Source organism: Rhea americana, unplaced genomic scaffold, assembly GCF_003343005.1.
Source record: "Rhea americana isolate MKP2758 unplaced genomic scaffold, rheAme1 scaffold_6, whole genome shotgun sequence".
NCBI classification, from domain to species: Eukaryota; Metazoa; Chordata; class Aves; order Rheiformes; family Rheidae; genus Rhea; species Rhea americana.
In genome coordinates this window covers 3,771,064-3,787,553 of record NW_028186756.1, presented here as the reverse complement: position 1 = coordinate 3,787,553, position 16,490 = coordinate 3,771,064, and the positions used below count along the sequence as shown (strand labels likewise).

Below are 16,490 nucleotides of genomic sequence, written 5' to 3'. Positions count from 1 at the left end.
TTCGGAGACGGAGAGGTTTCGTCTTTGCTCCTCATAAACACATAAGAACCGTTGTGTTCCCAGTATCGCGCTGCCTAGTGTGTTCGGGCGGGCGCTGGCCCGGAGCGTAGCACTCCGAAAAAAGAGCTCGGGGGCCGACACGGGCCCTGAGCTGTCAGCGGCTCTCTGTGATGCTGGTGTTTTTCTGTTATTAAGGGAGATGTGAACTCTCCGAGAATACTGTAGTTCGATCGGGGCTGAAAAACAGCTGCAGAAAGAGTGACGGAACAAGCTGTGAGGTGTTGTCTCAGGAGAGAGGCTCACAGGACCTCGCTGAGGGTTTGCACCTGCCTTTCGGGCAGAGGAGCTCCTCAGGGGAAGGCTGTTGGCAGTTGTGTTCTTAACAGAAAAAGATATACAAGCTTGTCTTGACAGAAAGTGGTTTGTACAGAAATGAATGTAATTTTCCTGAGTTTTTTTCTGGAGCATGTTTGCTATCTGAGTAACTGTCAGACAGCTCCTAAGGCCTGAAACCTAATCATGGAGTTGTGTAGAAAAGTACTTTTTCCAGTTAAAAAAAAATAGTTTGTTTCTGACTGGATGCTGAACAAGTTATATAGTTGCAAAAGCACTAACGAATTACATTCCAAATCATGTACAATAGAAATAAACAGGTTTGCTAGGTAAGCAAAACTCTAATGATTATACAGTCAAGTTTTCCTCATTTCCACTGAGACAGATGGAGAAGAGGAAAAATTCTGAATCCATCATATGTAGAATATGATCCTACCAGGAGATCTTCCTAGGAGTAGGAAGGGTTGTAAAACTATCTGCTAGATGTCCCAGTTGCTTGGCCAGTCTTAGCTAGGTATCATGCTTTTAAAATTGTTACTAAAAAGTAACTGTGCAACCAGAGCAATGGTGCCCAGCTTTTTGGTGGTGAGGCTCAGTAGCGATGAGAGCTGGGTTACAAAGTTCTAGTCTAAAGATATTCTTCCAAAATTCTTTATGCAAATAAATTTATATTAGGCAAGGAGTTAGATACCTTGAAGCCTGTGCACACCAACAAAAAGCCTGTGTATTTGGAAGAGAAAATGGAGATATGGAGACCGAACTGGAGATTAGCTCTGCTCTGAAGGGAGCCCATGAGCAGAGTGAATTCAGCTTTCCGAAGAAAAGAAACAAGAGCTTCCAGGGTGAAAAAAAGCCATTTTTGGAGAATTATTAACTGATCTTGCTGTTTCATGCTTGTGTGAAACCAGTGGTTCAGAGGGCTTCAGTGAAATGTGCTATTTATTAGGAGTTACTGAGGGTAAGAGTTTTTGCCTTGGGTTTCTAATGTGTGTGAGAGTATGATGAATTTTTCACTACTATTTTTAAAATGTCACCACACCAGTAAGGATTGTTATCTTTGCAAAGTATTATTAAAAATGACATTCTGAGGAATGCAAAAAATGTATGGAATAGTTTGTCGGTGTGAGAAATTTTCCCTCACTTTCTAATCTGAGTATGAGGAATGTTATTGTGCTTTAGTTAAAATTGGATCTTGGATTGTAGCTTACTATTTTAAGTGATGAGACAAAGTAAGAGTGTGTTTTGCATTTAAATGCTTGAATATTTATATAATGCTATGATTCTTTCTTTTCCTATTTTTTTTAATATTAGTATGTTCCTAACTCTGTATTTTACAATTTGAATAAATTTTACCATTTATAAAAGCTCGATTTTATATTGTATAGCCACAGTTATTCTTAATTGTTAGGTTTTAATTAATTATATAATACCAAGATTGACATCCTTGATTGATTTCCTTTTGTGTAGCAGTTAGCAAAATGATGACCTGATCTCTTTAGTCCTTTTCTCTCTCCCCTTTATGTCAGAGACAATGTTTCCATTGCTCTCAAAGGAAAAAAGAATTGTGGCCCCTATGTATGCTGCTCTTGCAGTTCACTGCATAAAGAACAAAATCATGCATGTTTGCTCTTCAAGGAGATAAAGAACAATATGATAAAATCCTCTATCTATAGTTTTCATTATTATTCACAATTACAGAATTTCATTATTATCCACAATAAACACTGTAAAACATAATTGTCTGCACCAGAACCAATTTTTGTGTTTGGCAGTTGAGATCTTCATGGGAGACCAGGTATGTTTTGCTCCTCCACCCTGAAGCATGGCATGTGGCCCTGTCACCTTTTCCTGTGGCAGATTTCCTGACTGGCTCCAGTATCCACTGTTTGACAAGCAAACACACCTCTCACAATCCTGTAGGTAGGACCTTGTTTCCTGTTCTCAAACTGGGGAAGAATGCCTTCTGCGTCGCTAGTTTGAAGGCATCTGCAGTTTTTTCTTGTTAAACACATTTTGTATTTAAATAATTGTAGTAGTATTAACTCTTTCACTTTTGAAAGTTTTTTTTTTTTACAAAGTAGTATAATACATGAGAAAACAATGCTATATCTGCAAATAAGCAAATTGTTCTTGTGAAAGCAAAATAAAGACAGTGTTGTGTAATAGCTAATAATATGACAGAAAGGCATGCTAAAGATCTTAAAATGAGATGACTTCTTGTTCCATCCATCATCTTTCTTCATGTTCTGACAAATGTGGGGTTTTACATATGCTTTGACAAAACTACAAGCAAAGTATCTTTGATCAGTTTGAATACTTTAAAAATAGTTTGGCAGTTTGAAGAAATTACTTCATTTTTAAACTTAAAGTCTATCCTTTGCAGCAGTTTTGCAGGTCAGGACAAAATCTTATTGGAATCAGGAACATGAGGATGGTAATACTGGATCAGTCCATCCACTGCGTGGCTATTGCATCAGAGGCAGGTACATACCTACTACAGGTTGAGAATGCATTTGCAAGGGAACTTTTTAAACTCTTTTAGAAAATACATTTGCCCTTGGGGGAGAGTGACTTTTTTGAAAATTAATTTTTAATTCATATTGCCTTGACTATTACTGTTATTTTTATATGTGCATAAAATGCCTAAAGAGTTTTACCCGCTTAAGTGGCATGTTTGAGCTGAAATGCCTTTTTGCAAAAAATAAGGTACTTCTTTTTAAAAATGTGATTTTACTTTCAAAAGTGACTGTGTAAAAATAATTTCTTAATAGAACAATGCCATGTTTGAAGTCAGGTTGTATCTTGCTGTCTTGAGAAACAAAAATAGTGCTGTAACTCCCAGTAGTCCCACAGCACCAATGCTCCGAGGAGGGCATTCAGGTTTGTTTCTTGTGCAGCCCCAGCAGTGCTGCTTGCTAAGCTGATGTGCTGGGGCGCTGCAGCCATCCTGGGCATAACTGCTTTGCAAAAATGGAGAGGCTCAGAGGGGAACAATAAAAATGAGCAAAATGCTAAGGGCTAGTGATGTTTGAAAGAAAATAGGAGTCTGACTCTCATGTGGTTAGATCAAAACCAACAAACTAGAACTGATGAGCTTATGAGATGAATGAGAGTGTAGTTGGGAGATGTCTTGAGCCTGTTTAAGCGTGGGCTCCTCTATAGTGCCGCTCCTAAGCTCATCCAGTCCTCTGCAGTAGCAGCAGTGCTTGTGGGCTGTAGCTCTCTGAACCTGCTCCCTGGGCTGATCTAGGTGGAAACCTTTCTTTTTGTGGGAGGATAGAGTCAATTTTATTTTTTGGGTAAATCAGGTCCTTTAGCTAGTTTTTTGTGAGGGACTGGGAGAATGTGCTGGGGTGAGGAGAGCATGTTCTGACAGCCTCGATTAGATAATGTGAGCTGCTGTGGAACAGACTGAGAAAGTGGAACACAGTAGTTTTTCTAAAACTATGAAGGAAGCAGAGTAATTTAAGTGTGTATATGGTGTCAGGAAAAAGGATTTTTACTGCTTCCTTTTAAGAGTCTGTTGGCCTAATGTAGCTGACTGGAAACTTTCCCTGTTATTTAATTTATTTAGGTAGGAAAAAAAAAAAAGCACTGATGGTTCAATGCGGGAACCAATCTCGTTTTGGCAGAGATGCAGATCAGGTTAAATTGGCCTTTCGTATAAACGTTTATGTGATTATCTGAACTGTGCTGCTTACTGGTAAATGTGATTGTTTTAACGTTGCACTGACCAGCAATGAGAAATCACAATAAAATTTTCCCTCTGATACTTATTGGCTCTTAGGCATCTGCTGAGTTTGAAAGTAGTTGTGTCATCGTAAAAACTATGCAGACAGGCTTTTCTGGTTAAAAGAATGCGGTAGATAAATGGAGGCGGCTCCAGGGTGCCGGTGTGCCTGCCGTGAATTTCTCTGACTTTTATTGTTAGTCTCTCTGAGCTTTCGCGTTTCATCTCCTGGGATTTTGTCTTTGCCGGGTGAATACCGCCTGCCTGCGGTCCCGAGCTCCCTGGGAGCGTGTTTTTACGCCGCCCGGGATGCAAGGAGAGGGCACCGGTGAGGGAGCGCTGGCGAGCCGAGGCCACGAACGAAGGCGTGGTGAAGGACTTGGGAAGTGGCATTCCCTGAATTTCCTGTTAAAGTCGAGCCTATTCTTCAAAGGCCTCTTTTGATTGCTGTAATTGTGCATATATGCCATATACGCGTTGGCGTGGTTATGGTAGGTACAGCAGGTGGCTTTCAGCCGCTCGGTCTGCTGCTGCACTCGCTGCTTTCCCGCAGTAGCGCTGCCTGAGGTAGCAGCTGCCGCTTGTTACTGCGCCTTGCCTACAGCTGCTTTGGTGATCACACGGGAGAGCGCGAACAGGGCCGCGGGGCTGGCACCGCCTCGCGTCTAACCGCCGAGAGCTGCGCGGCGGCCTTCGCCACACGGGCGGCGCGCGGCGGGGCGGGGCGGGGCCGGGCCGCGCGCGGGCTCCTGGGAGCTGTAGTCGCCGCGGGGCGCCGGGGCGAGGCTGCGCGCGCCGCGTTGTTATGGTGCGGCGCGACAGGCCGTAAAGCGCGCGGCGCTTCCGGCTGGCGCGGAGGGCAGGGCCGGGACGGGAGCCTCGTGCGAGGAGCCGTGGCCGCCCGCGCCGCCGCCCGGCCGGCCCCAGCCCCAGCCCCAATCCCCCGCCCGCCCGGCCCCCGCCGCCCCCAGGATGTTCAAGAAGTGAGTGCGGCGCTATCCGGCCGGGCCCAGCCACCCGGGCCGGGCCGGGCCGCGCGGGGCGGGGAGCTGTGCGGGCCGGGCCGGGCCGGGCCGCGCGGGGGGCGGGGGAGGCCGGCGCTGCCCCGGGGCCACTCCTGCCGGCCGGGCCCCGCGGGCTGCGGCTGGTCCGGCGCGTAGTTACGTATCTGTAGTTACTTAGCTGTCTATTTATTTATTTGGTTATTGTGAGATCTTTAAGTTGCCTAAGCTTTGGGGTAATACAAAGCGCGATTCATGTGCCTGTGGTAAAGCCGAACGGCAGTTCGTAAACGCATCTGAACAACGCTGTGGAAGTTAGGGTAATTGGCAAAGTCTAATTGAATAACGAATGAAGTACTATTGTGTGCCGAGGTATAGCTGTGAGACAATTAAAGTTGTTTCACGGACATAAACAAAAGTTTTGAGGGAAAAACAGGCCGCTAGCGAGACAGTTTATGCTATCCCACGCCCAGTGTCTCCAGGTGATAAATTTAAGCCCTGTGAACGATCTCCGAGACTCAAAAGTTGAACAGCTACGACATTGTTTTAGCCAATTTGCAGGTATTTCTTAAAATGCTACTAAAAGATGTGGCATCTTGTAGGCAGCAAATTCTGCTTTTTGAAATGCTCTCACTGACTTTGCAGATTTGATGAAAAGGAGAATGTATCAAACTGCATCCAGCTGAAGACTTCAGTTATTAAAGGTATTAAGAATCAGCTGATAGATCAGTTTCCTGTTATTGAACCATGGCTAAATCAGATTATGCCAAAGAAAGACCCTGTCAAAATAGTAAGATGGTAAGTTTCTTCTCTCTTGTCTTACTTCTGTAAGCTATTTGGATTGCTTTATTCATATGTTTGCTTTCTCTAGTAGATTAACCTAATGGTTTTGAGAAGTGTGTATCACTTCTTCTAATTGTGCATGTTATGACCAAGCCATAAAATTTGGATGTGCTTATGCTTTCAAAGCCTGTTATGAGGATGTTTGAAGAAAGTAATAATACCACTTAGTAATGAGTACATGTACAACATACTTGGGGACTCTTCAGGGGTCAGTCTTGTAAGGGAAGCTTTCAGCTTTATGGCTATGAAAGTTCGGGCTTATTTGGATAGCTTCCACTAGCCTTATTTTTACTAATTTTAGGCTGGATTTCTTTTTTTCTTTGGGGGGGGAATACAGGGTAGTATATTTTTGCTGATTTTCCCATTAATGCTCTTTATATGAAACTTTTGGGAAAAAAGATCAGATTGAGAACTGCTGGATGTTTGTTTTCAGATCTTTTTTGGAGAGAAGAAAATGTGCAGGGGGAAAATGAAGAATAGGGCATACCATAGGATAATATTTTTTTGTTCCACGTTTTCCTGTTAATTTACTGCCTTAACTCTTAGATGTGAAGACAGACCTGACTATGTGATCTGAAATATTTCGCTTAAAATGTCGGAGTTATGTAGTTATTTGAATAACACCTTTTTTTTCCCCTTGTGTTGCAGTCATGAACATATAGAAATCCTCACTGTGAATGGGGAGTTGCTGTTCTTCAGGCAAAGAGAAGGGATTTTTTACCCAACCCTAAGGTTACTTCACAAATGTAAGTTTCCTGAGGACAGTTCTGGTTGGGAGGAAAAGGGTGAGTGCAGGATTCAGTAGGACTTCTGAAGAACTGAGTTAAAAAGAACTTAGTTACATGCAGATATAGGTTGCAGAATATATCTTAAAGATAAGTTCCAGGTTAGAAGATGTACTATATTGCTTTGATATTTCAGCTGCTTACATGGATTGCTTTCTCCAGAATTGTTATAATGCTAGATGTTAAGCAACTCAAACTTCCATTTTTAAGAATTAAATTGCACAAAGTGCTATAAAAATTCTTGAGAGAGTTTTCCCTAAGACTGAGTCTAAATTTCTTGTTGGTCCTGTTGCCTCATGTTGTGTATCTTTATTCTTGCGATGTTTCTTTAAACTCTTTTTGCTGCCTTCAGATATTTGTAGGTGCTTCCTACAAAAATATTCTTAAATATCAGTTAGAGTTTATCATAGAATTGGTAAGATTGGAAGGGGCCTCTGGGGATCATCTAGTCCAACCTCCCTGCTCAGCAGGGTCACCTAGAGCATGGTAGACAAAGTTGCATCCAGGCGGGTCTTGAATCTCGCCAGAGGAGACTCCACAACCTCTCTGGGCAACCTGTTCCAGTGCTCTGTCACTCTCACAGTGAAGAAATATTACTATTACTACTTCTCTCCTTCAAGAATTTATACTGCATAGTTTTAACTTTTTAAAACCGAATCTCTCTTTTTGCTATTCTCACTGTTCTTGATTATACTGCTGTGGTTCCAATGAGCGCAGGTGTTCCTGAAGATGTTAGTCAGATCCCAGTGTTTGAAAACTGTTTGAAATAGTTCAAGTAGTTGTGGACACTTGAATGGCTGAGAGAGCTGACAGCCTTCGTAATTTTTGTCTGTCTGGCCCTTTTTTTGGCCTATTTAATCTCTTAAATGAAAAAGTAAAGTTTATACCTGTAATTTGGAGTATTCAAGGCTCTTTGTATGTGGGCACTTAAGTGATTGTTTTCATTTATGAAAGCTTGTTGAAATTGTTATTCTGTATAGAGGCTCCAGGTGTATGCAGGAGGCTTAGTTCTGGATTAGTCTTAGGCTCTGAGAAAGAGCTGTGAACTAGGAAAACAGTACTCATGCCCTTTGGGGCAGTACTGCTCCACAAGAGCTCTGGTAATTGTTTCTGAAACTTCTTACCTTTTCAGCACAGTGCTGAAACTGTGCTGGAACTGCCCCTTCTAACCTGACTTGGTAATGAGTTGTTCATATTGTGATCTTACCGTATTATTGTAACACTGTATCTTTCCCCTCCTAGATCCATTTATTCTACCACATCAGCAGGTTGATAAAGGAGCGATTAAATTTGTACTAAGTGGAGCTAATATAATGTGCCCTGGCCTGACATCTCCTGGAGCAAAACTTTACCCTGCTGCTGTTGATACTGTTGTTGTATCCTTTAATGATGAATTACTGCTTGTTGTGAGATGAGTAAATTTCTTTGTGTTTTCTCATCTGGTCATCCAAATTACTTCGGATTTTAATAACATTTCATGGATTAACCAATAAGCTGAAGAGAGATGCAGATAATGAAATGTTACTTGGCAAAGTAAGCATTGTTCTTAATTCCTTCTACTTAGTGTGGTGTTCCAAGCCCAAAATAAGTTCCTGCTGTGCTCACTAAAGTTAGATGCTGTTTCATTAATCTGATGGATAAGTGGAGCCTCTTTGTGAATTTATGCAGAACTGTGCAAAGAGATGAGGTACAATGGAATTTGTCCACTCCCCACCTTAATCCTGTACCTCCTTCAGTTGTAGAATTTGGTCCAGTTCTGACTGAGTGTGGAGAGAAGTTTGTGATGAGCTTTGCTGTAATCAGGATTTTGCTCTATGCATCTTATGATACTTTTCTCATTTCACAAGTTTCTAATTTACTCCTGCCTATTATTTTATTAAGAAAGGAACTAAGAGCAAATACAATCTTGTTAATATCAAACTCTGCTGCTTTTGTTGTTACTCAGATGCTGTAGGAAAAGATCAGCAGTTAATGCCTCATGTTGTTGAGCTTTAAAAATGATACATCTGATTTCAATGCTTACTTTTTCAGATTTGTTTTGCTATTCTTTTGTACCTTGGAATCTGAAATGGACTTTCATGTAGTTGTAATAGTGTCATAGAAAGGGAGAGTCTATAACTTCCTTGTTTGGTACAGAGGAAGAAATTAAGTGTAGTGCTGGAAGACCTTTTATTTATTTATTTATTTATTTATTTCTTAATGTAATTGGTATTTGAGGGTCATAAATATGTTTTATGTTCTGTGCAAGGTGATTTGGCTCTTAAATACAACATCGTTATTTTGCTTATCTCATAAGCCAGTGCTCTAGAATTACTTACAGGGGCAAAAGTTCAACTAGGGATTTTGATACTTTTTTGAGAAGTGATTTCCTCATGTTATTGCTTTTACTTTTCTGGAATAGTTTTAAAAATAAAAATATACTTTCCTTAGCAATAATTTGTAGGCAATAATGGCAGAGGGAAAACAACATGCATTATGTGTGGGAGTAATGAAGATGTCAGCTGAAGACATGTAAGTCTTTTTTTTAAAAAAAAAAAAGAAATATAATCCGTGTCATAATTCCTGTGTTAGTTTGGAATAGAAGCACCGTGGCCCAGGTTACTGAGTCACTGTTGCAGCTTATTTCTTTCAAATACAGAATTTATTTAGACCTTCATTCTGGTGATTAATATTCAATATGGAGAAGAAATGATGGAGAATATCTTCCTTATTTATCTACCAAATGGAATCAGAACAGTTCTTTTATCAGAATGTGGATTTTTAAGAGACACAACATCAATAATGCCTTTGAATGTTAATATTTCTTCCTTTCTGGTCACATTTTCTCAAGAATTTTGCTGAACAAAAGAAAAATCTATATGGACTACTTACTAGCTGGACTAGGCAAGATATGTGATTTGAATTTGAGGGCATCTGAAACCACTGAAGTGCTTTTGTTTGCAGGGATAACAGATCGAAGTCCTGCTGGTTCTTGGTTGACCAGCCAGGTTTTTTTCTGTGACCTGCTGTCTTTCTCTGCCTTGCTCCCACACGCAGCATTCCTGTGTAACATGCTTAATAGCTTAGCTAAGCTTCTTGTAGAAGTGTCAGCCAAGGGATAAACATCAAGTGAAAAATTACCTGAGAAGGCAGAGAGGATGTTAAGTGGAAGGGAATGGATGCTAATTGTATTTAGTATTCAACTAACGCTAAGCTATCAGGATCTAAATCATTTTGTGATTTTAAGTTCTATGACTTGTAATAGTAAGATGCAAGTTGCACCTAGCAGGTTTGGCCTGCTTTGGTTCCAGCTGCTTCCAGGACATGTGTGGGTGAGAAAGTTGACTGTGATTGAAAAAAAAAATCACTCTTTGGGGATAATTCTCAGCTGGATGATCTTCTGCACTGGATCACTGCACAGTCATAGGTGGTACGGGTAGTATGAGGGAGAGCAGAAGTGCGTTAGTGAGGACAAAAGTAGAATGGGACTGCAGCAGCATGAATTTGGACTTGCTTTAGCTGCGGAGGAGTTGCATGCCTCAGGACGTTCATAGTGCCTTCAAAACACTCACAGAGTAGCTAGGAAGAAGGGAGATGCAGCTACTTATGTCCCCTCTATGTGTGACCTGCTGGGATCACTGCAGACCTAGAATATCTCTAACACTGTTCAAATTCAGCAGCGTAACAGCTGAATATCCAGTTCCTGTGAGAAGCAATATGAGCTGAAGAGGAAAGAGCAGTATGAAGAGGAAAATGACATGATACCAATCTGTGCAGCCTGTTAGAATACTGTTGCGCATGATACAGTATAAAACAAAAAGCTGAAATAGTGTGATTTCTGTTATTTGGAGTGAGTGTGATGCATAATACAACCACTTGTTACTTATTTCCAGTAAGCCAGTAATTTTTTCCTGTTTACTTTTGAGCAAATTGTCAGGGTAATGGGGCACTGTAGTTGTGAATACAGCAAATTATGTTCTCCAGGGGAATGAGGCCTGTTCTCAGTCCCAGAATATCTTGCTTATTGTGACAAAACTAGATTCTCTCATGGAATAGTGTTCTGGAGAAAAGATAAATGCAAATCCAGTGGAGATGCACAAAACTATATTTGAAAGATGATACGACTCACAAGATGTAGAGGGATAATCTCCAACTGCAATATGTTGCAAGTCCTTGGCATGTGAACTTAGCATTTGCAGTTCTTTATGAAGTGGGCAGATACCCTGCAATAGGAGAGAAGCAGGTCACCTGCCTCTGGTTGTGTTGGTAGCACATCTAGAACCAGAATTTGTTGAATTCTGCATTCCAGCTCTGTTTTGTGTTACACCACTGTGTGTGCTGGGAGAAGGGTCACTCACAATTTGTATAATAGTTTGACAGAGGAATGAAATGGTTAACAAAAATGTTGTGTGAAGAACTGTCTCCCACAAAGAAGCTGTTAAGAAATACAGTAGTACGTCGCTGATAAAACCTGGAAGCAAACATTGTCGTCTTATCATACAGCAGTGTGGTTGTGTGTAATAACTATTGTTTCTTCTCCAGCTGCTGTGTGATATTATGACTTTATGGTGATAGCTTCTGCCTGTTCAGTTGATAAATACTATATTTTGTACTTTAACTATCGTGTTTTTTTCACTGCTTTAATGTTTAACCTAACTGACTAATACTTGAATACCTTTTTCCTTGTTTTACAGTGAGAAGGTCAACAAAGGGATTGGTATAGAAAATATCCATTATTTAAATGATGGCCTTTGGCATATGAAGACGTACAAGTGAAACAAAAGGAACTGTGTTACTCCAAAGGAATGCACTTAGATTAAATGTGGACTGCTTTGTAATTCCTTCTGTTTTTAATGTGACTGAATGTACAAATTACTTTGTTCTGTGGCTATGCTAAATAAATCAAGTGAGTGCGAAAGTACTGTTAGGCTACAATAGTTTTCTAGATTTTTCATTACAGTTCTTAATTTTTTTGTCTTGAAGCCAAGTCTTTAGTCACTGAAGATACTTGATGGAAAGAGCATGCATGGACTGTGAGTAAACTGTTTCAGACTAATAGGAAGAAAAAGCCAAGAAATGTTTACATTTTTATGCTCTTCTAACAGAGTAATATAAAGCATATATGAAATACAATTAATACAGTTTATACAACCTCTCAAACTTTTTTTTTTTTTTTTTTTTTTTTTAACTTCTGATTAACATCTCTTTAGTCAACCTGTTTCCTGAACGTGGAAACTTTTTTTTTTTAACTGTTATTTTTTTAACCTAATGTAATTTATTAACAACATTAACTTCAGTATTTTACTTCAGGGTTTTTCTTCTTAAAATGCATTTATCTGTATAGGATTTATGGACTTAATCTAGTTTATGTGAACTATTTCTTTTTTGCTAGTTGGTATCTAAAGAATATATATATGAATGTTCGAGTTTCTACCTGCCAGCACTGTTTGATCTCATGGGCATGCTCCATTTGGAGCATGTGCCAATCGGTGCCTGATGCTCTATTCCCTATTTGCTTTTTTTTATTTGAGGAACAGAAACAATATCATTTCTCAGCAAAGGCATGATAGCAGAACATGGTTATCAGTGTAGCCAGGAGTTTCTTCTTCGGGTGGAACTTCAAAATGATCTCAGTTTGTGCGCGCTGCTACATACCTGTACATCTGCAGTACTGGCTAAAGAGCACGGTGTGTTTGTCTGGGTAACTCAACTCTGTTTAGTGACTGCATACCCCAAGCTATACATATGCAAAACAGCCTGTGCTGTGGAATGACTTAATAAACTAAGGGAATGTTAAGGTCTACCACTCATAACTCTGTCTCTGGAAGCATTTATTGTTTGAAGCCTCTATTCTAACGCTTGTACTTTTATTAATGACAGAGCTTCATTTTGTATACAGTGCCTTGTCTCAGTGCTGTTTTGCATGTTTTATTTCCCTGTGCTGTGACCTCTGCAGAGAAGACCGTGACAGAGGTCTTCTCAATCTGATCTTAAAGTCAAATTACAACATGGGAGATGTAAAATATTACCTAATCTGTGCTTTTTTCTTCCTGCAAAGATGATTGAAAATGTCTGAGAGTGTAGCTGTTTACTAATATAGGGATACAAAATTTAAGGTGATTATTATAGTAGTGTCATAGGGAAAGGAAGCTCAGTCAAATCTCAGGCATTCCCTTTGGAATGCTAGTAAGCATTAATATGTAGCTTAGACTCTGCTATAAATGTATTCCTTGTTAGCACTATGGGGAATCAGTTTGTGCCTCAGTGGTTCTGTTGTGCATAAAATAAGCTAGTCAGTCCGACTTGGGTGGCTTTCTCCTCCCTCATCTTTTCTGTTTCCTTCTTCCCCTGCTGAATCACGATATATTTCATTTGAAATGTGTATTTCAGATCTGTGACAAATAAGGTATATTCTCTTTCGGACTGTTAACTCATGCTCTTATTCTGACTTGACCTAAGACCATTGTTGCAGCAAGGTCAGAATTGTATCAAATTCTGGAAATACCCCTGAAATCAAAATTGTACTTAATTCTCATTTTGTCTGGCTTTGTCAGAGTATGCTAAACTGTGAAGCCCCCCTTTTAAAAATGATTTTGTAAACAGAAGTTAAATCAAGCTTTAATTGATTCACATACCAGTTAAGCAAGTTGTTGCAGTTGTTAAAAATACTAACTTCAGTTTTATGGTAGCTAGGTTTTAGCTACCATTGTGCGCTTGTGTGTCTTGGTATGTCAGCTGAACTCTGGCAGCAGGAGGGGAACATGCACAAATTGTGAGGTGAAGTGTGCCCCGTTAAACTGCTGAGCTACAGTAGCTTGCTTGGGTGTCTGAGCAGTTGCTTACCATTCTCATAAAAAAATGAAGGATCTGACACCACCAAAAGAGATAGTGATATTCTTGTCTGAAGCAGCCATTTCACAACGGTGTTTTCCTGCAGCTGAGGATAGAATGAGATATTACAAATGGTCGGATAAAGGTGTTGTAACCTAGTATCTTCTCAGGTGTTTTATAGATTTCCCTAGTACCAACGCCTGTAATGCTCCTAGATGTAGTTGACAGTTGCAGGACCCTTCTTAAGTCTTGAGATGTCTAGGTCAGGGAGGTGAATTTTAAATGGAGTAAACATATTGAAGTGTTGTGCATCGCTATTTACTATGACCAGGGAAAGAATGGAGTGTGATCTGGTAATTTGCATAAAACTGTAAGTGCGGTTTCAGATGCACTTTTTTTTTTAGCAAGTGTTTGGGAGTTCTACACACTGCTTTGTTGTACTCTTACCTATTTTGAATCACTTTCAAAGCAAGGTTGAGAGTGAAAGTTTATGTTGCTTCTTGATATTACGTATCTGTGAATACATCAATATTTTACACTTGCATTGACAGCTAACCAACTTCTTCCTTGTAATACTATAATCACCACTAACAGGAATGAAAACTAATAGACTAAATCTTTATTTTAATATGCTTATATATCAAGCACAACTTAAAATGAGCAATTACTCTTGTGCTAACAGCCTACCTAACTTTGTAAATATTTATTCAAATTTAGTTATCTCTTTCTTTTGTCCAGTTAAGAATGAAAGTCCAAGGGTCACTTTAAAAAGTCTGTTAAAGCTGTTCTGGAACAATATTGTCAGCTTGCTTCCTGCTCTTAAGAGATTAGAAAATTGCACATAATGATAGGAGACTGCAGCATAACCAGCATAGCTCAAGCTGTTGTAGAGAAGGTATGAGCTTTTCCTTGCCATGGAAAAAAATTTCCAGGCACATGTCTCTTTACTGTTCAATGTAAGTACTTCCCTCTCCTTCGCTTATAGGTAAATAGTAGCATACACAGAATACCCTATTTTTATGCAAGCAAAACCATGTATTTGAAACCCTACCTATTGGCTGCTTAAATCTTAAGATGATGTTTTGGGCTGGGATCGCAGGTCATTCTCCCTACATTTGTCTGCTGCTTCTTAATCTTACCATAAGGCATAGAAATATGCTGAACCTGATCTGTGCTGTAAGTTGAGTAGTTCCATAAGAATAAATTAAGACAAATACTCTTTACAAAAATCAATTCTAGTGATTAATTAGTAGGTATAGCATCACTCTACACTGTCCACAAACATTAACTAAGATTCTACAGACCACTGAAATTTAAGACCACAGAAAATGAGTTTGATAACAACGCAAAGAGAATAACTTAAGGTTGATTGTTGATAATCAATCTGTAGTCAGTTTTATTGGTACAGCTTAGAAAGATATAAAGACATTCTAGAAATGCCTGAAAGAATTCAAAGAATCAAAATCTTGCAAAAATATTTGTAACAGATTTAAAGTTCACTTGAATTTTCATTAATAAATATTTACATATACAAACACCCCATATAAATTTAATTTCCTTTATCACAAACATGAACAACTCCTTTTATCGTTTCATTGCAGCACTGTCAAAAGCCAGAAACATTTCTGTATAAAAGTTTTAGAAAAAAAGTTCTTTCCACTTTTAAAATTAAAAGCATTACCAAACCTTATTGTGCAAAAATGTTACCAGTACCATCAGATACAAAAATGGAATCTGTCTGTACAGACACACGTCACCAGAAGGGCTGACTTCATGGTTACATGCCTTCTTCAAAGAGACATCAGTCATTGTCTGAGCCTGCAGGTGGTAAGAAGACAAGTGCATCATTGTAAGTGTGTCCATATGGTCTCAGCCTGTAAACACCATACATCATTACGTGCATGTGGTTTGGGGCCAGTCCGCTGAAGGTGATGGCCATGTCTGAGCAGCAGCCTTCCACCACTTGTTGAGGGTGACTAGACATCGCTTCTTTAATAAGAGTGCTGACTGATTTGGTGTTAAAGACATCTTTTCCTTCCGAGTCCTCTGCGTTTTCAGCGAACACTCCAGTATACTTCAGGCAGACTGCTAGCTGTTTATCCTCGGAAAGTTTCCAGATCATACCTCCCTGCTCCGGACACTTGTCGGAGTCTTCAATAACAGTGGAAAGCCGTCGTAGTGATTCGATGCTTAAGACTATTCCTCCATCACCATCTACATACTCAAGGTCACCAGATTTCACAGTATGACCTATATAAAAAGGCTGTGAGGGGTCTTTTTTCAGCAAGAAATACTTAAGATTTTCAATAATGGCAAATGTTGTTGGATGTGCAAGAAAGAACCAGTTGAATTCATTTTTATAACGTTCGTAAGTTATTTTGTAAGCTTTTCTCATCATCATCCACATATCATTTGTGTTTAGGGCTACTGAATCAAATACTTTAACCTTCTCAGAGCTGTAGAACTCTGCCTTGTCACAGTGTTTGCTCCACGTCTCCTTCACGGCAGCCCAGTGCCCGAGATCCTTGGGTCTCACCAGGATGATACAGTAAACGCTGATACTTTGGCTAAGCTCCATGCGCTCACCTTCTGAAAGGTTTAAGACGTCTTCTTTGTTGGGAGCTTGAATGTGATGGTGCTCGTGGTGACGTGCCTTAGTCCCGTGGCCCAGCTTAACGTGTCCCAGGAGCGTGACCAGCACGCAGAAGACTCCTCCTAGCACCAGTCCTTTCACGAAGGAGCTGCTTTCGGAAGTCATTTTCCCTAGAAAGCAACGGCGCTTGGCGCACTCGCGGGAAGGGCCCGGCTGCTGCAGATTCCCCAGGAGGCGCCTGAGCCCAGGCGGCGCTCCCGTAGCTTACGCACCGCACGGCGGTGGCGTTCAGAGCAGCGGAAAAAAAGGGAAAAGGGGGAAAAAAAATCAAATAACGTTTTCGTGAGCCGCGTTACGGACTGCCGCAGGCCTCCTCCCCGCTCCGCCGGCCACCG

General features: G+C 40.3%; 2 protein-coding genes across 4 annotated transcripts; one reads left to right on the top strand and one right to left on the bottom strand.

Annotated features, from left to right (window-relative positions):
* The first annotated feature begins 2,028 nt into the window (after window positions 1-2,028).
* Window positions 2,029-11,592, top strand: MCTS1 (MCTS1 re-initiation and release factor). Of its 3 annotated transcripts, XM_085319776.1 has the most exons (7): window positions 2,130-2,249; window positions 2,717-2,816; window positions 5,710-5,862; window positions 6,556-6,653; window positions 7,935-8,068; window positions 9,136-9,203; window positions 11,366-11,592. In XM_085319776.1, exons 1-7 carry the CDS (start codon window positions 2,156-2,158, stop codon window positions 11,445-11,447), a joined length of 729 nt encoding a protein of 242 aa, XP_085175902.1. In that variant the 5' UTR covers window positions 2,130-2,155; the 3' UTR covers window positions 11,448-11,592. The 3 variants fall into 3 exon arrangements, with proteins under 3 accessions (XP_085175904.1, XP_085175902.1, XP_085175903.1); XM_085319777.1 differs by lacking the exons at window positions 2,130-2,249; window positions 2,717-2,816 and adding an exon at window positions 4,886-5,046; XM_085319778.1 differs by lacking the exons at window positions 7,935-8,068; window positions 9,136-9,203 and having other exon boundaries at window positions 2,029-2,249; window positions 11,366-11,509.
* A 3,279-nt stretch (window positions 11,593-14,871) lies between these two features.
* Window positions 14,872-16,484, bottom strand: C1GALT1C1 (C1GALT1 specific chaperone 1). Its single transcript, XM_085319775.1, has one exon. The coding sequence runs from the start codon at window positions 16,258-16,260 to the stop codon at window positions 15,304-15,306; it is 957 nt and encodes a 318-aa protein (XP_085175901.1). The 5' UTR covers window positions 16,261-16,484; the 3' UTR covers window positions 14,872-15,303.
* Window positions 16,485-16,490: the final 6 nt, after the last annotated feature.

Excerpts from the sequence above, each read along its gene's own strand:
- MCTS1 (XM_085319776.1), top strand. The coding sequence starts at position 2,156 with ATGGCATGTGGCCCTGTCACCTTTTCCTGTGGCAGATTTCCTGACTGG. Across the intron at positions 2,817-5,709 it reads GGCTATTGCATCAGAGGCAG|ATTTGATGAAAAGGAGAATG; the intron begins GTACATACCTAC and ends CTGACTTTGCAG. Across the intron at positions 9,204-11,365 it reads AAGATGTCAGCTGAAGACAT|TGAGAAGGTCAACAAAGGGA; the intron begins GTAAGTCTTTTT and ends CTTGTTTTACAG.
- C1GALT1C1 (XM_085319775.1), bottom strand. The coding sequence starts at position 16,260 with ATGACTTCCGAAAGCAGCTCCTTCGTGAAAGGACTGGTGCTAGGAGGA.